Source organism: Caloenas nicobarica, chromosome 6 (genome assembly GCF_036013445.1).
Source record: "Caloenas nicobarica isolate bCalNic1 chromosome 6, bCalNic1.hap1, whole genome shotgun sequence".
Classification (NCBI taxonomy): Eukaryota; Metazoa; Chordata; class Aves; order Columbiformes; family Columbidae; genus Caloenas; species Caloenas nicobarica.
The window spans coordinates 27021284-27045637 of record NC_088250.1 but is presented as its reverse complement, the minus strand read 5'-3'; the positions used below and the strand labels follow the sequence as shown (position 1 = coordinate 27045637).

The following is a 24354-nucleotide window of genomic DNA, read 5'->3' as shown; positions in this document are numbered from 1 at the left end:
CCCAGGCTCCTGCAGATAAGCTGCAAAACCGCACGCAGGGCTGATCTTTCTGCCAGACTGGCTGGGACCAGTTCGCACGTCTCCCACACATGCTCCTCTGCGCTTTCAGCAAACGCCGGTGCAGCTCTGCGTGAGTCACGGCCGATCTGCGGGATCTCAGCCACACACACACGCTAAGTGATTTCAAAGCACTCAGCTCAGTCCAAGAGAGGAATCGCGACGAAGCTGAGCCACCTCAGTCACATCTCCCTGACATCACGCTGCCAGTCACAGACGAAGACAGGATGTCAGGGGGGCTTCCAGCAGTGCGACAATCTCTGAGATGTTAGCTAATGCATCTAACACACACACCAGATAAAACATACAGCCAGATTATGGTTTTATGAGATAAAATTTCTCCCCCACGTCAGACTGGTAGAGATAGCTGGAGTTTTGCCCACATCTGTGATGTGGCAAACAGCCACATCTAGGTTTCCCCACCACGCCCACCAGGGAGTTTGATTCAATATCACCCATTTAGTTTGACTCAAAGTCACCCATCTCCCATCAAGGTCACTCCTGCCATTTTTTGCAGCCCCCAATCTTCTAACTGCCACCCTCACATTTCTACTAGAGTACATGGAAATACCGCAAGGTGCAGATACACAGCGAGTCCTCCTGGAGTAGTCACTGACCACAACCACAATAATGGGACTCAGCCCAGTCCCAGAAGGCTGCAGGGCAGCTTCCCTGGATGACTCCAGGATAGCTGCAGCTGCCCACCACTATCTCCAATAGAGTTTACTGCTTTGCAATAAATCCATCTTAATTTAAGTCTCCTTTAAAAAACGAACAAACAAAAAAACCGTGCTCCCCTTGCCCTCACTGACACCAGTTTCAGGGCAAGACAGAAAATCACCAATTCCACAGCTATGCGGAACATGGGTTATGGTTTATCTTCTCTGCAGAGACCTGTACTATTGTTGTGTACTCTGCAACCTCAACCAAAAACTCAGAAGTAATTATAGGTGATGCAAGAATCCTACTCTAAGAAGCTATAGATACTGCCCTGCAAAGAAAGGATAAAGTATTATTTGGATTCCCATTTTTCAAGTTAGAGAAGACAGAGAGGTTTTGCTCATCCCTCCCCATACAACAGTTAAAAACTATTCCATTTAACTTAGAAAAAATCCTTAGAAACTTTCCTTTAGAAACTATGTTTTCACATTCCTGCTGTGGATCCCATTGGAAGCCAAAAAAAAAAAATCAAGGGAGTTTTTCCAGCTCCTCAAGTGAAGGAGATTTCAGAATATGTTAGAATTTAACAAAAAATAATGCATGCATAATCTAACTCATCACACATTACCGGGCCATTAATGAAAAACAGGTCTTCATATAACTAAATTAAAATCATCTTCTTTCCATAAATCATCTTTCATTATCACAGTAATGCCAGAATCCCAGGAAAGGCAGAAAATTTGCTTTGTGGAAAACACAAAACAGAAAACTATTACCACAACAACCAAAACCAACTGAAATAGTCTGTAAATTATGTAATACTGGGAGGGGTTTGCCTGCCACCCTCATGAACCCTAATTCCTTATGTGAAGCCAAACTACACTTTTGTACAACTGTAGCAACCTTCAACAACGGTACTTTTATAAGAGTTTCTATCAGTCACAGAAACCAGCCTTGATTTGAGCACTTGTCACTGCCTCAGGGGAAGGACAATGATGCATTCAGCTGAACTACCAATAAAAACTTATTGACCTTTTTAAATTCATATCACTGAAAGTCCATTAAACAAATAGCCAACTCTGTGAAATATATTGATATCTTATTGTAGGAACCAACAGAAATCCAAATTCTCATCCATTTTAGGAAGGGAACTACAAACAAGTAATGCTCTCTTTAAAGCACTGCTTAAATCATGCATAAAATTGGTTTAATGTCCAATTTTCTAGAGCGTCATCTGAAGACTGAGAAAGGGACATTAGTAATAAACACCTTCGTGGCCCATTTGAAAGACAGAAAAGATCTGTGGGAGCTCAGTAACTAACACCTTGAGTTTTGGTGGAATATGGTCAGTCCCAATCTTGTGCTCCTCTTAAAAATCTCACCATAAAACCTCAGCAAGACCTCAGCAGAATTAAGATACTAAGCATGGAAGAAACATGATACGCCAAGGTGACTCAGTGCACAGCCAACGAGGCTGGTAAAATGTGATCTGGACTGAAGCAGTGCAGAAGTTTGAGTCTACAGCAAGCCTGAAATAGCAGGGACAGAAGAGGCTAGAAAAATGAAGCAAAACCAACCAAGAAGCCCCAGGAAGCAACAACACCACTGTTGAAGGTTCATACTGCGAGCCTGTGACCTGCCCCTCTCTGATACAGCATGATCCTCCTGAAGCAACAAATATTGACAAACATTTTAGGAAACGTGTGGTGGGGAAAGGGTTGTTTTCATTGGGAGGAAGCCTAGCTGATATTTCCCACATGGCAATATCATTACTAGCACTTCCATATGGTGAAGACATTTCCAGCATAACCTTCTGAAAATGAGCAGAGAAGATAACTGTGGGGGAAGCGACAGGACATCATTCAGACCTAGGTCCCAGGATACGATCTCCCCAAAAAGACACTTATCCAGCATTCTCTCTTCTCTGCAAAAAGCTGGTTATATGCACAGCACAATTTTAGGGAACACACAGACCTGTCTTTCATACCAGCCTCTACCTATAAAGTCCATTTGCCACTTATTACTTCCTAAGTGCTTTGTACTTACAAAGAAGTTAAAAAAAAAAAAAAAAAAATCAAAGAACTTAAGACTGAGAGCTTGTGAGCTATTGCTGACGCTGCCCTCCTGTGCTGTGATACAATAGGAAATTTTACAGATCCTCCTGTTTCACACTTATGTTTTCTCTTCAGCATCTTTCCCCTGGATTCTTCACCCTCATTTCAAGCCCCAAAAGAGAACATCACATTTTCACATGACCCAGAGCTGCAAAGATCTTGGCTGCTCTAAAAGGAGAGCTTGCAGCAGCACTGCACACACATCCTCCTAAAGAAGACAGGGATGCAAGAAATCTATTCTTACGAGGTTTCATCTTCTGTGACTCTCTAGATCAAAAGGTTTAAAGAGAATCTTACTTTAATGTCTGGAAATTGGCCGAGGTATGTATCCATGGTCAGCAGTGCCTGATCCACAAGCTTCTGATGGAAATCCATCCAGAGGAGATCATTGTTCTGAAAAACAAAAGTGATGAGCTAACTACTAAAGAACACAGAGCTCTGCATTTCTCCATGATGCTACAGTCAACAATTTCAGTCTCCCAGAGAACTTAAGAAACAGTAATTTCTTTGGAAAAACTAAGGAGCAGAGAAATTAGTCGAAAACAGGTGGTCATGCCAGAAACGTAGAACCAGAGGAGAAAGCCTGATGCTGCTAATTCAGGTGACCTCTCTAAGGACCTTCCTCTGAGTGCCCGTCTTCCTCCACAGTGCTAGCTCAAGTCCATACAAGGGAAGGGGAGATGAAGGTCAGGTTGGCTTTGCCTCTTTTTCCCAGCAGCCACAAAAATGAGACACCTGACACCACTAGGCGCCATTTTCTGCTTTTCATTACAACACTGCTTTCTGGAGAACAATGAACAATAATAGAAAGCTATTCTGGATGTCTTCGGCCCTTACCCTGCCTGCCTGCCTCCACAGCCCAGTGGAGGTCACATCCGAGGTGTGCACCCTCACCTGTGCACACCATACTCTTGATCTTATCTCAGGCACAGTAAACTCATATCAACACCTTGAATTAGGTGGAAATTGCCACTCTCTCCTGGTTTTCCACTTGAACAAAGGATTTTGCCTAAAATATTCAGGAAAAATGCCCACTTTATATTGGATTTTTTTTTTTTTTGGCAGGTATAGCACTGTTTTCCTGCCTGTCTTTTACTGAAAGACAGAAATATAAACAAAGGCATGAAATGGGGAGGTGGAGAGCTGGAAATATTCCTGCAGAGACTCAGCATAGCTACAGGTAGTTCTCTGTACTCTTGCTCCCCTTTGAGCTCTCTGGCTCTAATTCTCTGAAGGGACAGTCTCCCAGGAGGCACTGCAGCAGCTCAGGAAGAAACAAGGCCAACAGAGAACATAAGCCAAACAGCTGAATTACAATTCCATTATTTACCACAACAGCACTTCCTAATGGAAAGTTTCCATGTTAATGCAAGAACTGACCTGGAAACGTTCAGCTTTTGTTTGATTTATCTGCTTTGAAGTCAGTATTTCCTGGGCAAGATGCAGATGTTATTTCAAGTGAGATTTTCTGCAGGGGAAAGCAAAGGAAGGGAAGAACCCCTCTCCTGCTCTCCTCTCCATTCCTTCCCCACTGCTCCAACGCCACAAACAGCTGCAGATAAAAGCCCAGTCCTGCAGCCCCATGGCAGATGGATCCTCAGAGCTGAACTGCCACAGCTGCTGCCCAGAACAGCTGAGCAAGAGAGCAGAGGGCACCTGCCCTCAGCTGGACCCACCGCACACACGTGCCAAGGGGAGCCAAGCTGTCAAACGACAGGCTGTGCCCTAAGCTCCACAGAAAACACCTGGGCAAGCTGGACAGGCGTCATCTCACCAAGGGATGAGAAGAACAGCAGCCTGGGGTGACACATGGCTCAGCCAAACAAGGTGGCAATCAAAATATGGCAGCTGGTGGTACTGCTGCAAGTGGGACGTGGTTGCAGCTACATAATGGTTGCTCTGACAGTGCTTTGGCCATAGATTTAGCCTCCCTTTCTCTTGCACAGAGCTTAAGAAATACACCCAGCTGACCCTATTGACTCTCTTTTGGCATTCTCTGTCCCTGTTTAGCCACTGTTAGGGGAACAAATTGCTTATGGGCATAAGCACACTGCTCTGTGTAGCATTCAAGCATCTGGGGACAGTGTTCTACACAGACAAAAATACAGGCCACATCCCTTCATTTTTCCCTTCTTCCCAATGCTGAGTTTGTCTCTCCAGTTCTTTTCCAGAGTCATATGCCTGAAGAAATGTGGTGCACAGACACAGCTTCAAAGCTCATCTCCACTGACCAACCAAGCCTGGTGACCCAGGCTCCTGGACAGTCTTACCTCTGCTATTTTATTTGTGTCATCTCTCCCAGGCCAGTCTGGCTCATACACTTCCTGCAAACACTCCGTCAGCTTCCTGGAGGCCTCGTGCATGGCTAGGAAAGAAGAAGGAACTGCTTCAGAGAGAAGAAAATAGCATGTTCCTCACAGCTTAACCTTCATCCTCAGGAATAGGGACACAGGAGGGTTATAAGAAATGCTAAGCTCTTCATTACAGAATATCTGACTCTTGATAACACAAAGATGGAAGGTAACCAGTGGGAGAAAGGAACTGAGGATGCGGTCACATCAAAGCCTTTGTGTTTGTCCTACCTTAGCAGATGACATGAGAGTCTGTCTCCTAAGACTGCATCACCTGTTTGGCATCAAAGCACAACCCTATTCTATCCCAGCTGGTCCCCAAGGATTCGGAAAGATCCCCCACTCAGTCAAGGCTGACCGTCCCTACAACTCACAGCTGAGGAAACACCAGGAAGGGGGTGGCTGCAGAACCCTCACCGCATAGGTAAGCGCTAGAGGGGAAACGATCCTCTCCTTATGCAGACCTTACCTTTGATGGAAGCCAAGTAGGTTCGGAGGTCCTTCTGCAGCCTCGTGCCTTCAGACTGTGAATGTAAGGAGAAGACCATCAGTTATTCTCTTATACAAAGAGCATAAGAAGGAGTTGTCAAGCATTTCTAAATAAAGAAAAATGGTCTTGCAGATAGGTTACACACCAGCCTGATGACAACATGAAACATTAAGTAACAGTGAGACCACACAGTCCTCTGACTTGGTAAGTCCACAGCCAGTGACCTGCAGGCATGTTTGGCCAACAATACTACCAAGGTACCAAGTAACTTGATGTGAGTAAAGCTGCAATTTGCTCTTACCAGCAGAGCCAGCTTTAGTGTTTTGATTTCATACAAGCAACTAGAGAGGGTTCTAAGGGCAACAATTAGTTTATAAGCCAAGGTCTAGTGGATCTGTGCAACATATGTAACTCAAGGGAGTCCATAGGGCATAGAAGACAGACGGAATTGATTGATTTTGTACTGGTTTGGGAGCAGGTCAGTTCACCACCATTTCCTGCCACATTGCAAACTAAAACCCCTGTGCAAAGTAGGTACAAGGGACCTCTGACCCGCTCAGACATTCTGTCTAAATTGTCCTGTGCAGCAGAGCTTGCAAATATGGAGTTAATCATCTTTTTCTTTAGCTTCACTGTGGAGGTGGCCTGTCAGAGCAGATCTCACTCACTAGGAAACAAAGGATTCATACCAGAAGCTGGGCCAAGTTTTGCCAGTTTAAGCATTCAGATGACACAGGTAAGTGTAGTACAAGAATCCAGACTAGAAAGCGTCACGGAGACTTTTACAGCAAAGTTGGTTCAGACATGCACATGTACATGCACTCCCCATGCAGCTGCTCTCCTGCACCAGGATAAGCACCTCCCCTTCACCCTGCCATGTGCCATTGACAGTGGTGCAAGGCTGACAGGGAAACACTCCCAAATCCATACAGTGACATTATACAAACAGAAACAAAAGGAAAAGGAAGGCTTGAGAAGTTGACCAACACCACCACAGAGCATGTCAAAGCAAGGGAAGGAGCAGACATTGAGGATAACTGTGCAGACAACCTCTGGAGTATGCAAGAAGTCCAGAAAAAGTTCGACAGGCAAAGATCTCAGTTATAAAAGGGTTTTTTTCCCTTACCCTGCGGGATCTCACTGGATCCTCACTATCCCCCAAAGTAGCTGCAAAAACAAGAACGGAGGAAAGCAACAACTACACCTCACACTTCCCTCATAGCCTGCTGCCATTCCTCCTCTTCTTCCCCTGGTTGTGTCCCATTGCAGGGGGGGGGCAGGGAGCCCAGCATAATGAATTTTGACAGCTGAAGACAACTCCAGGGACAGGGAGCTCCCAGGACATCTCTGACAGCTGCCTCAGAGCTACCAGCTTCAAAAGCAGATGTTTCCCAACAGCGCTCCCCAGCACTCAGGCATCTCTTGGCTCAACTGAGCTCATGCTGTGATCCCTTGTGCTCTCAGTGCAGCTGTGCTCTCTAAGCAGAGGCTACATCTGCCCAGCTGTTGAAGTGGCAGTGTTAGCATGGCTTTGTGGAGAAATCCATCTACTTCTAACACTATGGCCCAATTTGTTTTCCTTGCCTCGAAAGTTCTGGATAAGTTCACACTTATGCTTTTCCTACTGCCATCAACAAAGGAAATGAGGGATGGGAAAGAGCTGGCTGCTTTTATAAAAGAAATTCAGACTGCTAGTCTGGAGAAGCATTGGGAACTGACCCAAAGAGAGTACAAGAGGAAAGGAATAAAGACCACATCTGCTGCAAAAGTCCTAGGAGTTCTTAAAACACAGAGCAAACAAATGTAGAGCTTTTTACTGGCTTAATGTGAGCGTGGAAACCTGGGCAATGAGACCTTCCTAGCAGTGCAACCAGAAAGCACCAGAGAAGAGGTACCAGAATAATCAAAGGGCACACGCACAGAGGACCATCAGGGAGGCTGAGCTGACAAGCAGCAGTTCAGTCACTCTGTAATATGTGTTTGCTTGTACTGGACACAGGAAGCAAGACAGGCTTAGAGGAAAGCAGCTCTGCCTCCTGGAATTGGTCCATGCTAGAAATCACAGACTGGAATGGGCAAAATCAGATGTCAGAACACAAGAAGAAATGGCACCGAAGAAATTATCATGCAAAATTCCTCACATGGATATACTGTCATCCTGCAGCTGTATAATTTTTAAAAATTACTAAATTTGAACACACATCTTTGAGGTTATCAGAAACTAATGGACAGGGAAGGTCCTCTGCAGAACTTGCCTAACATACTTGGGCACTGCAATGTCTAGAACCGTAACTCTCAGAATTATAGCATCTAAAAATCAGAAACCACCTCTAAAATTGAGCCTATACTTGCCTGAGTCCTGCTAAAGCAGCACATGACAGAACCCAGACTCATGCACTCTTCAAGTTTTGATACCCAGTCCCAAACTCATGAGGACAAAAGTATCCTCTGATGCACATTGGCATCACAATTAAACATCAAATCAAGATTCTTAGGTAGAACACCAGAAAAACCTGCAAGTCGTGACCCAAATATTGGAGTGTGCAATTGCAGCAATGCACAACTAGCTGCTGCATCCTCCAGGCATCCTTGACACCACTTGTCTCACCGTGATGTGCAGTCACCATTATGCAGTGCTGCATCCTGCAACTGGAGTGGTCTTTCCTAGTCACCCCTTGCTGATGTTTAAAGTCAGAGTTACAGCTGATCCCCACGACTATGCAGCTCCTTAAGCCTCTTAAAAGTACCAAGCCTGACAGGGAGAGTGAACAGACTTTACAGCCTGTAAGATCTGCAGGAAGAAAGATTTTCAAAGAGTGGCTCAGTTTTGCCATGAATCCCATTTCCCCAGCTCCCCTGAGCACCTGGAGTTCCTACCCAAGTCCCTCTTTGGCATTTCCATTGTGCTATTTCCTGTGCATGAGTAAAGCAGCTCCCTCACTTGCTACAAGGGTTTATTTTTATTATTTTAAGCATTAATGCTTTCCCAAGAAACTCTGGCAATTGCTTTCTCTCTGTGCATGCAGCGCTTGCTTTCTTCAAGCAGGCTACAGCAAGCTGTCAAGTACAGACACAATTCTGCATAAACACCTCTCGCAACGCAGTTAGACACTGTCAAGTACTGTATAGAACAGCAGCTTTCAACACCCTTGAGTGCACATTTAAAAGATGCTTTCTAAACTCAGAGGTAAAAAAGGCAGGGAAGAGGGTTAAACTGGAATCTGGAAAATTAATATATTCCCCAGTTATCAAAGAGCAATACGTCTAAAGGTGTGCAGAAGGAAGTTGTAGAGGTATGGTTAAATCTAAAGATGTTCAAAAATCTAGTAGTATAGTATTTTTTAATCACAAGAATGTAAAAAAACAAAACAAAAACAAAAAGGAGAAATAGTATGCATGTGCATATGTGTGTATATATGTATCTATCTCAGAGTTACAAAACTCCACAAAAGGAAAGTAAAACTAGGACGAAAATAGCAGATCAGTGCTGATCCTGAACCCCATATTCATTTCACCACTGCACTAACAAACTGACTTAAAACCTTCATGCAGGGACAATGACACTGTGTCTTGATGTAGAAGTGACCAAAATAAGTGGTTCTACTCAAACACACAAGTTTTGTGTTGAGCAGATTTTGCCATACTTGTAATTATGGTGTAATTCAACTCTGTGAGCCTATAACACAACCAGGCGTAATATGCAGGACAGTATGTACAAGAAGGTGCATATTTAAAAATAGAAGTGCTATACTTGGGAGGCTGGAAGAGCTTTCACTCCAAAGACCTAAGGAACCACTTATTACATATAGCTTTTCTCAATTAAAAAACAAGAGCGGTTTGGTTTCCTTTTGCACTTTCTTGCTTTGTTGAGGGGTTGTTATTTACGATACCTTTCACTGAGCACTAGCTAAGCATGTGATTTTTCCATAGAGCTGTTTCTTCGTGGAAGACAGGTTTCCTAAAACCCTTTTTTATCCAATCTTCAAAAGAAATTATTTCATCCTAACATTAAACTCCAACCCCTTCTTTACATAACCTCCCTTGTTTTGAAGTTCCCATAGGAAGGATTTTTATTATCAACAGGAATGTTCTACACCCGAGACAGACAGGCAATGTCCCGTTCCAGAACTACACCGCAAGAGCAAAGGTTAAGTCACCGCTGCCCACCCTGCAGGCTGAGGCTGTGCCGAACACCATGGGGTATGGGCAGAGATGGATGCAGCCCGTGCCAGCAGCAGCTTGTCTCTTGTGTTTGCTGTGAAACACCGTATGTAAACCAACCCATAACTTCCACACAAGCAACAGCTCACAAAGGGTCTTACAACGCAGCCGCTCTGCCAGGCAGAAACACAACGTGGTGCCAGGTGTAAGGGCTGCCACCAGCCCCGCCACTCTCTCTCTCCAGCAAGTATTTCAAATGCAGGGGAAGAGAAGCCAGAGCCTGGCACACCTCGGGATGGGGCTGTGTGGCACCTTTGCAGCCAGCCTCTTGCTCTCCCAGGTCTGCGAGGACAATTTCCAGGACAGACTTTGTGCCGATGCCTGAACACAAGTGACACTGGGAAAGGGAAGGAGGGGGGAGCCTTCGAATGAACTTTTTGGGAGGTTAATTGCCAAAGATAACCTGTCATGAGGGAGTAATATAATAGCCAGTTGTGCTGCTTGTCAAGCCTTCAAGAGACACAGGCGAGATCTCTAGAAGTGTAGTTATGTCCAGCTCATTTGTCATGCAGCAAATCCACCTGTCTGAGCTAATAAGCTCCTACCATTCAGAGATCTCAGAGCAGTGCTCTTATACAAACCTGAATGGACAGGGAGCTAGGAAGTGCAATGCTTTCCCCTTTATCCACTCAACCACATTTGAGAGACCCACAAGACGCCTTGGTTGAAAACGAACAAGTAAATTTTAGACCTGCTCTCCATTCATCGACAGCCCACATATGGAACATGTGTTATAGTGGCCCAACACAGTCATTAGAGTCAGAGGAGCCTCTAATCAAGCAGCAAGCAAGGCCACTGCCTGGTCACAGCCCCACCAGTTCCACAGGACAGCGGTTCTGTCACAAGCCTGCAGCACATTCAGCTTCCCTCCAGACTCCATTCCCCACTGGAGCAGACTTGGTAAGGGAAGGGCATAGAAATCTCACATGTAGCTATACTACACACACATATCATACATGTAAAAATAAAAATGAGTGTGTACACATGCACATAGAGTTGAAGTTTTTTTCCCCAGTCTGCTTGGCATCATAACAACCTCTCAGACCTGGATATCCCAACAATCCAGCTAACGCATATTTACGGTGTGCCCTGTAAACCGGCATTGTTATTTTAGTAATAGGGAAACTGAGGGCCAAAGCAAAACCAACAGAGCCCAAGCAGCAAAGGCAGAGCAGCGTTCAGCTCCTTTGATCAATTATTTGGAGAATTCAGTTCATGGCCTGCCCCTACAAAATGAGAAAAGAAATTCAGCTGTAAGGGGTACAAAGGCAGTGGTTCTTTAACAGGCTTCTCAGTGCACCACTGGAACTTGTGGCTTTGGAAATTGAAAAGCCATTCCAGACAGCCAGATCAAGAAGTTTGGATTTGAGTTTTTCAGTATTTTTCCTTTTAAAAGGCTGTTTCCTGATTGCTGATACTTAAAAATGATACAGAGAAGTCACACCTGGTAATGTCATGTCATCAGAAAGAAGCCAGATTGGATTCCTTTTTGTACAAGACAATTGGTCAACATGCTATAGAGATGTTACATGAACTTCTGTAGCAACTGCTACTATTGCTGCCAAGAAAATGGGCATCAGTCTCCAGGAATCTCCATGCAGCTGCAGTTAGACATAAGTCGAAGTCAGACTGAAAGATTTTAATTATATTCTGCTGTGGCGAATCCCTTCTCAGCTGGTTTTGCGACACATAAGCACATCTGCTGAGCCTTAACAGACACGATGCAGCTGCCGCTAACAGCTCCAGAAAAAAGTCCTAAATATGTCAGGGCACAAAGGGGCTAGAAGATTTCTTCAGCACCACCTGAGCTCTGGTGTGGCATGCATTTCCTGACGTGAAACATAAACACTACTTTCCTCAACACCAAGCACTCCAGTGCAAATCCCCTGGGGTAACTGATGTTTTCCTCTCCTCTGAGTGGCTGAAAGCTCCAGATTTAAAAAAAACAAAAACAACAAACAAAATAAACCCCACACAACAACAACACAAAAACAAACAAACAACAACTACAAAAAAAAACCCCACACACAACACACACACCCAGTTCAAGATATAAACCGGCTGTTGTTTAAGCAGGAGGGTGGGGGAAAATTGCTCCACTGTTCAAATATTTTTGTGCGCTAAAACATACAGTTGAAGCAGACACGCGAAAGAACAGTGACTCAGGCCTGACCCAGTGAATGAGCGAGGATGGGGAGGAAGTCAGATTTAGGTCTTAGCCACAGAAGGATGTTCCCTTTTCACTATCTGCTTTCTTTGTCCCTTTTGCCCTCCGCTGCCCTTGGGGAACCGAATCTGCCTTGTTCCATTTTCTTTTTGATCTCTAATCTGTTTCTCATCCTATCCAACTTTCAGAGATACAACGTTGTTCTTATGTCTCTGCTTCCAGCACAGCATTGAAAAATTACATTACAAAGCAGCTTCTAGCTGAAGGAAGTGTTCTGGTTGAGCTATTTCTTTTCCTAAACTTGGGTCTAGACAATTATTATTTTTCAGCATATACTCTCACTGACTCCATGACAGGGACACTGGAAGACACAGTGTAATTTCTCATAAGTAAACAGCTATGAGTTGTGGGTCACTTCAATAGCTCTTTGGCATCATTTAATTTAATAGGCTTTAATTGCATATTGCAGCAGATGACTGGAAGCTAATACTGAAAGCCAGGGTGTAATTACAGATTGCAAATTATCTTACCAGCTGTTTGTTGAAGTTCTGCACGCACTGTTCGAACTGTTCATCTTTTGTTTCATCTGCTTTCCCAAGCTTCTGAAGGACCTGCAGAAAGAGAGGAGAAATACAGGAGACTTCAAACAGAGAAAGCAAAGCAGAGACAAAGAAACAGTTGCAAGTTTTTGCTCACTAGGCTGAAAGAACGAAGTTTAGAAATCTCCATTATTCTTGCACTCAGAATTTTCAGAATATTTCATAGTCATAGTTTGAAAAACAACTTAGAGATGGATCAGAATGAACTCAGACCTTTTATACTTCGCTGTATCCAAGAGCGTGACTGAGGTTTGTCCTTCACTGGCCTTATGCTTTTTGCAGACAAGGCAATAGCAACCCAGTTGTTTATATCCTGGACCAGCAAGAAACAGACCACATCCCTAATATGCCTTGTGCTGTGTGGTTACACTTAACACTAGTCTCTGGTCCACACAGGGTGGGGGTTTTTGCCTCCAGAACAGCTGGACTGCCCTCACAGAGAGCCATGCAGAGACCTCCTTAGACAGAGAAGGTGGCTGGAGCAGTGAAAGTCCCACCTTCTTTCCACCTTTTCTCACTGTGCTCATGTTTGGCAGGAGCTGGCTGTTGAGAGCAACGGGGGACCTCACACCATGAATCTACGTGGCACTCAATCTGTGTGTGACGTCTGAGAGTGCCAGCAGCCAGCCCGGTTCCTCTCACCCCCTCCCTGCTCAGCACAGCTCCCAACAGCCTGTATAAAAATCCTTATCAGACTACTTCCCTTATCTCACTTCTCTCTTAATGACCTCTCCATGCAGCTAAGTGGACTGTTCCCAAGCTTTGATCAAGAGCATTTCATTTTCTGGGTAGGAAGGTAGGTCTACCAGAAGAGGGCTGAGCAAACTGCAGCTGTGGAGGAGGGCAGCAGTTACTCGTCATGCCCCAGGCAACTCCAGCAGCAGGGAGATAAGGATGTAAAACTATAGCTGGTTAAGCTTGATTACAACACCTTGGTTAATGGAAAATAAAGCCTAACCATGAAAAAAATGGGGGGGAGGAAAAAAAAAGCGCGCCTTGTCTCACAGGACTAGTAAAACAGAGAAAGGCCCACCCCGTCCTCAGTCACAGGAGGTTTTGGAGAGCCAGAGGTGGGCTACAAAGGGTGCTGAGGAAACATCTTGAAAAGCAAAGGAGTCCTGGGTGGCAAGAGCATGACTGCCCAAGAGGCAGAAAGCACTGGAAAGCTGTAAGTCTTGTAAGTCTCTTGCTCTGCTGAGCACATCAGTCCTTCAGCCACAGGTCTTGGCCATCATGTTGAGCCTGTCTTGGAGAGAAGAGGGTCAAGAAGCAAAAGCAGGTGCATGTTACTGCTATCAGGTCTACAGAAAGGCCACTAGTAAGTGTCTCCAGACCAGCTGCTCTGAGGAACCGCCTGGTAGCCATTACAGCCACCCGAACCAGCTTCTTCCAGCTCCCTTTGCTACTCACAGATCTTCTCAGAGGATTTTTCCCCTGCAGGGCAGAGATCAGACTTTCATGTTCGGTCTCCAAAATAGCATTGAGAAGGTCCATGCAACATGATGTAAAATAAAATAGAATATTTTCAGTCGGAAGGGACCTACAACGATCATCTAGCCCAGCTGCCAATGCACCTAGTGGCCCACTCATCTTTTTACACAGCCAAGGTGGAGGACACTTATGTTATGTTTATTTGGCTCATCTCTGTTCCCCTCTCCCCCATATACACACACATATTCCCAGTTCACTCCTGACCGCAAAAACTGACTCTAGCCCTAGACATGATAAATTAGTGCCAGCATTCAGCACCCGGCTCGTAAGTCCCCTTATTTAGACTGGGATTTAATGTCTATGAAGGAATCACTGTTTTTCATTCTCCCTCTGTTCAACGGTCTCTCTTCACTGCCAGTAATCGCTGAGGTATCCAAGCATCAGCAAAAGCAGGGGAAAGGACACATACAGATAAACACTGATCTCTTTGTGACCAAGGGCTGAACCAAAAACCTCCAGAGTGAGAAGCATAACTTTCTACAGCACAACCAACAGCAGCAAACACTGCAGCTACAAGCACCCAAAGTGCTTCGTAAACCTGTCTATGCAGCAGGACATAGAGAACATGAATATTCTCTTCTTCCTCTCAAAGCCTTGGCACAGAAGAGCTTGTTGGAGAGCAGAAGCAGCAACACTGGTTGGACAGGCAGAGTCCTGTACACCAGCCACTGGTGCCTCCTTTGCTCATGTTCTCCAGTGAAGGGGAACACACGCCACAGCAATGCTGCTGCTGTGGCTGCACATTTCTCTGCCACGGCAGCAGGAGAGAAGGATTCAGTATGGCCTCATCTTTCTCATCAGGTGGAAAAGTGATGCTCTTCCAGAAAGGATGCTGCTCAAAGGCCCTGTGTTCCGCTGTACTCCCCTAGGCTACTAGGTCTATGGAGCACAGATTTCCCACCTGCTGGGTGACTTCCTAGATGTCCAAAGAGCCATAAGGCCAATAGCACCCATCACAATAAATAACAATCAAGTATGCAAGCTGCAAATTCCAAAGCAGAATGATGCTCCCAATGTGCAGATCAATAGAATTGTTGGGGACACAAAGGAGCTTTTTATGGGGCAATGCATCTGTCTGGCTAGTCAGAAGATGAAATGCTTTCAGGCCTGGAGGGGAGGGAAGGAGACTGTTTAACTGGGAGGAATCTGGAGTATGTTGTCAGGGTCAAAGGTTTAGAACAGCCTCAGAGCTTCCTGGTGTAAAACACTGAGCAGCACCCACAGACTATTCATTGTGGTGGCTGCACGCCTGCTTCCCACATGTCCAAGAACCTAATCTGCAGTTGCACTGCTCCTTTGGGGACAAGCATACAGAGTCTGGGGTCATCCATCCAGCTGGGAAGATGATGAGGTGCTCTGCACAAGTCCTGCAAAACGCTGGGCACTGGAAAGGGCTCTAACTCACAGCCTGCCTCTAAGGAAAAAATTCCTGCTGCAACAGCGATGTCCAGCTGAGGAGCAGCTCTGAGTGAGGGGGGGGAAATAATAAGAAACCCTGCACTTTTCCACAGCAGTGACATGGGGCGGGTGAAACAGGATTCGAGGATACCAGCAGAGGAACAAGACAAGGAAAACAAAACTAGTTATGAGAGGCTGTGAGAAGTGAATCCCTGGCTACATCGAAAGACCTGCTCTTGCTTCGTACACTCTTCCCCCATCTGGTAGATGATGGCTTGTGCCCCACGTCTGCTGGCCCTATAGGCGAGTCCCAGCCATACAGCCCACTCTGATCCCTTCATTACTCAATATAACACAGCAGAGAGACAACAGCCCTGGGCTGCAGCTGGGCAGAGGTTATCTTCTCATACCACTCTCCCTCAAAAACAGATCTGCCCCATGTAAACAGCCCAGCAGTCAAACCCTAAGGTCATATGAACAGCGTTAAATGATGGCTCCACAAGGCTGGCCCTCAAGCCCACTCCCATCAAACAGCCATGTAGGCAAGTTGTACTAACAAATCCCTCTGGACCCCCTAAGTCAACCCGGGATGGAGCAGATGGCCCTGGGTGTGCTGCTGACCGCAGGCATGTCTGTGTTCACTGCTAATAACCCGTGAGCTCACAGGACAAGTCCCCTCCCCGGGCTGGTACGTGCCGTCATAGGTCAGGCTATTCCGGGTGAACCACGGCTGCTCCCTCCCTTCCCCTGCAATGGTCTTTAATCCTTCAGCTTGCTGCAAAGCCAGATAAAGTTTGGATGGAAACTTCAGGCTCTTTGATAGCTATTAATGGAGCAGATTGACCAGGGTAAGAGTCAGGACTCCACTGCAGCTCCCAAATCTCAGGGCGGATCAGAGATGGTGTGATCTGTCAGCTGCTGTCTGGAGGCAAACCACACCAGGCAGAGGGCATGGATCTGGCATTTAAAAGATTAAGAAGCAACTATGGCTAGGCTCCTTGATCTGCCCTTGACCTGAGAAGTCCTGGCCCTGCATAAGGAGAGGGACCATTTCAAGAGGGTGCAAGCTAGGCTGAAGGAGGGAATAATTTTGTATGAATCCCACAAAACACCTTGTGGGATGGATTTCAGCGGGGGCTTCAATGGGTGTCAGCCTTGGCTTACTACGGATCCACTATGACAAGATGGGGATCTCATCACAGCCAATGTTTTTGGCCTCAGGCACCAGACACATTTGGACACTTAAACACCATTTTCCAGTGTTGCTCAGAAACGAGGTCTCTTCCAACAATTAGCCAGATCTGCAGGTACTCTGCGTTTCTCATAAACTAGAATCACAGGCACCTGACCAACTACTGCAGCATCTCCAAACAGAGCTGAAGTCCACCCATGGAGCCCCGGTTTTACTTGCATTTGAATAAAAGCAACAAGAAACAAGGAGATTCAGACTGAAGTTTTAAAAGCACTTTAAGATGCTAGGAGGCAAGATACTATTAACAAATAAGTAAAAGATCATATTCCTCTCATATCATGGATGCATTTGTCTTCTGCTGTTGCAGGCAGAACTATATGCAGGAAGTTTTGAAATTATATACTTTGAGAAGTGAGATAACACAGAATAAGTGACAGAGAAATCTGGAAATCCTCTGTATCAGAGATCTGGCATTCTGCTAGCACTGGTCAGACAAGTAAAGGCATGAAATAGCCTTTCAAACCAACATCTTTTCCCATCAGTGGGGGAAGCTTACTTAGGGAAATCCAATTTGCAGGTTTTTCTCAATAGCAAGACTAAGATTCACAGGATAACTGAGCATTTAGGTAACCACCACTGTTTTGTAGGGCTCAAAAGGAAGCATCTCATCTGGCTGCAGTCTACCCTCTTTTTTCCAGGTGTCCAGGAGGAAGCATTCCCACAGGGCAAACCCCTGTACTGCTTAGCACAGCATCTCCCATGCTCTTCTCCTTTGAGCACCAGACATGAAGGAAATGAAGATCTGGAGATCAGCCCTGTGACCACCAAGCTCTCTGATGTGGAACAGAAATCACCATTAAGGACAAACACTTGCCAGCAGAACAGCAGCAGCAGGCATCAAGCAGCAATATCAGACCAACTAAAACGCAGTTGTTCTTTGCTCTAAAAAGCAACCACAAAAATCCATTATGTGAACCAGTAACCTAATAAAACTCTAGTTTTCATGGCATGGGTCACTGAGGCCAAAGACCAGTTTAGAGCATGCAGGTGATGAGTAGGAAAGCAGAAAATAAATGCAGCTGTGGATCCCAAAGAGAGCTAAATCTGCATGTGAAACATTGAATTTAGGGTGGTTCAGCGCTGATGAATGGAGAGTCATTAAGCCCACAGCCAGAGCAGATACAGCTTGAGCCCTGCAGGTCCACTTCTTACTCCCCACTCTATCAGAGAAGGGGTTGGGGTTACATCTTATGATATGGGCCTCATGCTCCTAAATCACTCCATATCCTGGCCCCTCCACCCCTCACAAACGATGCCTCTGACTTTCGCTGTATCTGCCAACTCCAGCGCATTATCTCCAACTACCAACTGGGCACAAAGCCAGTAAATACTGTGACTAATTTCGAATTGCAACAAATTGGCATGTGCCAGTGGGTCAACTAGCAAGAGAACAAATAGATCTTTGATCTCAGGTGGCTGCCTATTTGTCCGTGGAGCACATTATAATCGGAAGAGGGAGAGAGAAAAGTGTCCAAGTCAGATGGAAAGCACGAAGCCACGTAACTTAATGAGGTACAAACAAAGGAAGTTTCATAGGCTTTTTTAAGCCTGGTTTATTTTCTGCCCAAATGAAATGTGACTTGCTCAGCGAAGTAGATTTGTACTCATGGAATAATTTGGTTTTTGCACTCAGACTCAGGGAGAAAAGCAAGACCAGCAGTGGGAGTCCTGCTCCCCCTCCAGCCCTCCCCGCAGCAGGGCACGTCCTCCTGCCCTCCACCCCTGCCTCTAGGCTGGTTTTGGGGCCAGCCTGGCTTTTCTCAGGCAAGCTTAGCACAATTAAGTCTTTCTTTGAAACAATTAGACAAAAGAGGATGGGGGTGGAAAGGGATAAACACCAAACATGTTAATACTTCATTTCAAGTTGAGAAAATTGTTCCCGTGGCTGAGCAATCAGCAAGACCAAGACCAAGACCACTGGAATATGGGAAAGGGCAATTTCACACTTGGCGCAGACAGAGTGGTTCTTGTTTGCTTCTTACTTGCTGACAAGGTTCAATAGATTCTGCAAAGACAGGGCTAATCACCAAGCTAAGAGTTGGGAAATCAGGGTTCAGTACTGCATTTTACTAGACACTTCCTGAATGACCTGGAAAATCCATGTCCAATGTCAGATCCATCCAGCTGTGAAGAGGAGTGTTTGTTCAGCATGTCGCAGAGTCACCCAATTTATCCCTGGCATCCCCAGCTGGCAAACAGGAAAGAGAGGTGCAGGGAGGTGAGGTGACCAGTTTTGAGTGCTCAGCTCAAGACACATTGAGTTTGATTTTCACAGGTGTCCCTCTAATTAAAGTCTGTGAGAGTTTGCATGCTTAGCCATATTCTAAAACCCAGTCTGACTAGGGAAAAAAACCCAAACAACTAAAAATACAATTTTCTGGTCATATTGTGGTATTGAAGTTTCAGAACATCCCCCAACAATATGGTAACAATGAAGAATTTAAATCATTAGAATAGATTCATAGAGATCCTTTGCTGATTAAAGACTTTTTAATAAGTTAAATAAGCATCTCAGGTGTGATTTAAGCTGGACTGATCCCACTCCACATAGGGGATGGACCTTGTAAGGCCCTTCCAAAGCCAGTCTTCCCAAATGCTGAAGATGGCAGCAACAGGTCAATCATTTTGTCTCTGAACAAATACCCTCTCTCAATAGACCTCATTCCTTCCTCCATATCAGTCTGAAGTGTAACATATATCCAAGCATGACTAGATAATAATGGCATATAGAGCCTATCATCAAAGAAGCACATCACTGCCACCTTGCCTAACTTGCACTATATTACAAAACTTCTGTAGAAGCAAGAGTCACAATGCATTGCCTTGAAGGCTCAACTAAAATATGTGCCTCTGGCAGCTACTAAAGAGCAGCCTCACCGTGACCTGCACCTTCAGGACAAGTCTTGAGCTTATTGTGACTTGGTGTGGTCACATTGGTTCATCCTTCTTCCTCACTCTGTAGTCAATAGGGAAAGAAACAGGAGCTCCACTTTCTCATTCTGAATTATTTTCTGGAGAAAACTGCTTCCCCATAATTGACTCAGAGGGAGTTCAAGGCAACAAGTTTCACCAGGCTGTAATTAGCATCTTAAGAATATACCCTGTTTCTGATCATGCCAGGTATAAGACAAGATGTAGAAACAAGCACAGCAAGTGCAGGACGTTTTTCAAGTCTGGAGGCTTGGAGCAATGGCCACCTTATCCTTAAGGCTGAGGCATAAGTAGTGAATAATATCCCCAAGAAGGGGGTGCACAAAGGACCCGTCACACTTTTGAAGCTCCATGTTGCACCATGCCCATCTAAGAATGCCTGCCTTATTTCAGCATTTTCCTTTGAGGACACTGCTGAAGATTCCTCTTTTTCTGTGAAGCACAAAAGGAGGATTGTTTGGCTGCAGCAGATTAATCTATAGCAGTTGCCATCCTGGATCCAAACTCAGAGGCCTTTCTTGAAGCAACTGCAGGGTACAAGCCTGTAGCAATGGCCCTATGGGGACAAGCTGTTTGTAACTGCACCACGTGCTTCACATCCAAGACCTCAAGCAAATCAAAGTTGCTTTGCTCAGTTTCTCCCCATGGGGTCAGGCAGCAAGTATCCACCAGAAATGGATACAAACACACAGCTTCTGCACTGAAACGTCTCAAAAACATTTAAAAACTTGTTAATCAATACTACTACAGGGAGAATAACACTTTAGTATTTGTATTCTCTGTTCTGTAAAAGTACTTATATTATTTCAGGATATTAATTATGAAGACTAATTGGAGAAAGGTTGTGAAATCTTTCACTCTGAAGACTTTTTCTCCTGTGCTTGGCTCCCTTCAGGGAAACTTTTCTCAAGCTACAGACTATCGAACAAGGGATTCACATCAGTCATAGTACTGGTCATCAAACAGCACATCATTATACACAGTACATCATTAGCGGGTGTCCTAACACCACAGGTAAATGCAATGAGAAGAATTGGGCGTAACCCTCAGATTTGTTGAGCCCAGGACAGCCAGCAAGGGGAGGGAGAAGGCTGTGGGTACTTCAGCTCTGCATGTCGGTTGGTCTCCCGTGTCCACCCCACAGCCTGAAGATAAGGAATGGAGCTGTAGTGCAACAGAGGGGTGGCAAAATTGCAAAGTGTGCCCAAGGTCCAGAGACTCACATTCCTCCCACACTATGAGTCTTGCAGATCTCAGGCTGTTCCTGCACCTGGAGCTCCAGAAGCTGGTTCCCATGCTCTGCTAGGAGAACTTCTGTCTTGCTTTGCAAGTCAGAATTGCCATGCCCATGGGCAGAGCCCTGTCCTCAAGGTAAACAGCCTTTTTGAGCACACAGCCAGAACCCAAATTCATCTTCTGCAGTAGGAAAAAGGCCAGGGTGATTGTCATTACCAAGGTTACCTCTTCCTCTATTTCTACTACTCTCAGCATCTGCAATAATATCTGCTGACTCCACTCCCTGTCTCAGCAAGACCTACATCTCTGAGGACCAGGATAAAGAGCCTTTTGTTTCTAGAGTAGAACCTGCAGCAGGTTCCCCCTCAGCCCCTTCCCACCCTACTGACAGTACTCACTCCGTTCTGAGGGAGGTACTAAGCACTTCGCTTTCAATTTTCACCCTGTGATCAAATTACCTTTCTAAATTGGGCTTTGACATTTCCCTGCCTTAATGCCACTCACTCTGGGAAGCCTTCACTACCAGGATCCGCTAACACTGTCTCTAACTATAGTATATTGTCAACAAGTAAACTTAAGGAAGAAAGTAGGAAGGAAAGAAAAGGAGCAGCACAATGGGACAGGCTAAAAGCTCCATACCTGGCTGGCACAAATTTCTCTGCAAAAGCCCTCCCTCTTAGAGGAAGGAGCCTGTTGAGGGCCACCACCTCCTGAGCAGAGCATTTTCCTCCAAAAGTTGAAATTTCCTTATTCAAAGAGGTGAAGTATGAGGACTTCAGAGGATGGAAAGAGTAACTTTGCCAGCCTCATTCTGCTTCCTAGTCCTCCAAGTCAGGAGAGTAATTCCAGAAACCTCATTCTTGGATACTTATCCAGGTCAGAGGTTTCTCCTCCACCACCAAAAACTATGACATTCTGCCTACATAGCCTTCCCACGTGTTGCCTACAGGACGGATGAAATGCTTTTTTGCAAGCTCAGGTCACATTGTTCAGACAATAAAGTGTAACTGCTCCAAACATCAAAGACAGAAGCCATGGTTCTGTGTGTATTCTCCTCTCCTGTCTGAAGGCAAAAACCTGTGTGCTACAAGAGCTGGTTACTGTGTGGGTGCCCATGTAACTCAAGTCTTCTAAACACACCTATATTTACCCATAAAATATTCACATCTACAATACTTGTATATTTCTGTATGACACGCCAAGACTTTAGGGCTAATCTGAATGACTGTAGGTGACGGGCTACAGAAGATGCTGAAGAAACAGTCTGGAGACCTGGAGTAACTCACTCATATGCATACTATCGTATGAATTTAGTCTGTCCACAGGCTATACCAGCTGCGTTGAAGAAGGCTTGTCAGCATTCATTAACACGCTGATGAACCCATGAAAGGTGATGCAAACTGTTATCAAAGGCCAAGCCATAATATTCCAGCACATTATACAGAATAATTCTGACTTCACATCCAAAGTATTTCTACTTATATATTTTATTCAGCCAGTTTACAGGTTTCAGAAAGACAAATCCTCTAAAAGAAGGCAGAACCTGGCAAATCCTTATGATCTAGAAATAAGCAGTCATATATTTAAAACAGTAAGTTAAAAACGCACTGAGAAAGCTAAAATCTCCAGTTTCCAAATGCCTTAACGTTACTTGTTTCTTCTCTTGCATGTAACTATGGGTTGCTACTTATGGAAAGCCTGAGAGCCCACTTGTCTACAGCTCTAAGCACTGGGAATCAACTGTCCAAGGCTTGTGCACTGAAAAATCAAAACCAAGACACGGCTGCAATTTGCATTTTAGCTAGTACTCACTAGAGAACTGGGTTTCTGTCAGTAATTAGGGTGGTTCCAAAACAGCTGTCTGCTGACCTAGGTGTAGGCTTGAGTACTCCTTTGTTTCTTTAATCTACCACACTGCCTGGAGCACTCAAGCAACAAGCCAGCAGGTTCTATCTCGCTTTTATCCAAAAACTTCATGCTTACAGCAGGAGTATCCCTCAGGCTACTACAAGACAGTTGTTTTTAGCCTCCCATCTTAGACTGTACAAGTACCTCACACCCAATGCCATTTGGCGAGCATCACCCAAGGAGGCAGGAAACCCAGGTGAAACCTGTCGCCCACCCATCCTGCCTCCAGTGGCCTCTGCTCCCTGCTACTACTTCATGAGCAGTTTTGTATTCTACATGAGAAGTATCTGATCTGTGAAAACATGCATAATGCACAGAGACTTCTGAAATTTGCCTTTACAATAAATATGGGTTAAAGGAGCAGTCTAGTGTTCAGTATTTTGGGAGTATTTTTTTGCTTCGATACAGAAAGGTCATTTATTGACCTAGTCCTCTTCTTTTCAGTACATTCTCCTAGTTCCCAGGATATCACCAGGAACCCGATCTAACAGATAATTTATTCTGTACCTCTTATATAGGCTTCACAGCATGCTGGCATCCAGATAGTTTAATGAGTGCAATACAGATAGCCAGCCAGTACAGAGATGCTTTAAAAAGCGTACATAGTCCTTTACCTTCTCCCAAAGGCTCACTGCTACTTCCCACGCAACTGGGCTACAATATCTGAATCTCGGCAAGTTTGATGGGTTGATTCTTGGCTTTCCACAAAACAGCAATAGGACTTGTTCTGCAAATCAGGGTTCTGAAACCAAAGGGCACAGGAAGTGCCATGCAGCTACTCTGGGCTAATTCCAGCCTCAAACAAACTCATTAAGGAAAGAGATAAAGATGACATTCAAGCGTACACAAAGCCCAGGGGCTCAGTCAATTTTTTGTGGCATCAGCTTTGGCAAAGAGCCTATAATTAACAAGATCTTTGAAGAAACAGGCAAGCTGTATATGCACTCCCTTGCTTTTACTCCAGATAGCACTTTAAGTGAAAAACCCCCCTTGTTCATAGTACTTTTGAATGGATCCAGCTGAGTTTTAAAGAGAAAAAAACCAAAACAAAACAAACATCAATACAAAACCAAAACCCTCAAAACCCCAAGCTCAGTTCTTCCTAATATCACCAGGATATATATAAAAGCTACACCACATGCACAATGTTCCACCTAAAATGTTACATAAAGTCATTTAAAAAAAAAAAAAATCACAAATAGAATTGCTCCCCTAACAGTAGTAAGCCCAGTACTTTTATTAGCTGTCCTAGGAAAAGTCCAAAATGTGCTTGCAAGAACTGTTAAAACTCATAATCTGGAAGCCTTCATTTATGAGAGACCCTACAGTAACATCCTCTCAGTGGCCAACAAGGAAGAGACACTTCTGAAAAAAATCAGTGGTTTCAGTCATACCACCAGTCCCAAGATTTTCTTAAGAGCTTAAGAACAGGTTGCCAAGCACAAGTCCTCTCCTTCCAGCAACTACCATGAACACATC

At 44.9% G+C, this 24354-nt stretch overlaps 1 protein-coding gene across 6 annotated transcripts in view; it reads right to left on the bottom strand.

Moving 5' to 3' along the window:
- Positions 1-24354, bottom strand: part of BIN1 (bridging integrator 1) — a 98135-nt gene that overhangs the window by 41063 nt on the left and 32718 nt on the right. For all 6 annotated transcript variants that reach the window (XM_065637567.1, XM_065637563.1, XM_065637565.1 and 3 more), the window contains exons 2-5: positions 12591-12671; positions 5652-5706; positions 5102-5196; positions 3129-3224 (exon numbers count right to left, since the gene is read on the bottom strand). In XM_065637567.1, coding sequence (XP_065493639.1) covers positions 3129-3224; positions 5102-5196; positions 5652-5706; positions 12591-12671 — 327 coding nt within the window. The remainder of the gene's footprint in view (positions 1-3128; positions 3225-5101; positions 5197-5651; positions 5707-12590; positions 12672-24354) is intronic.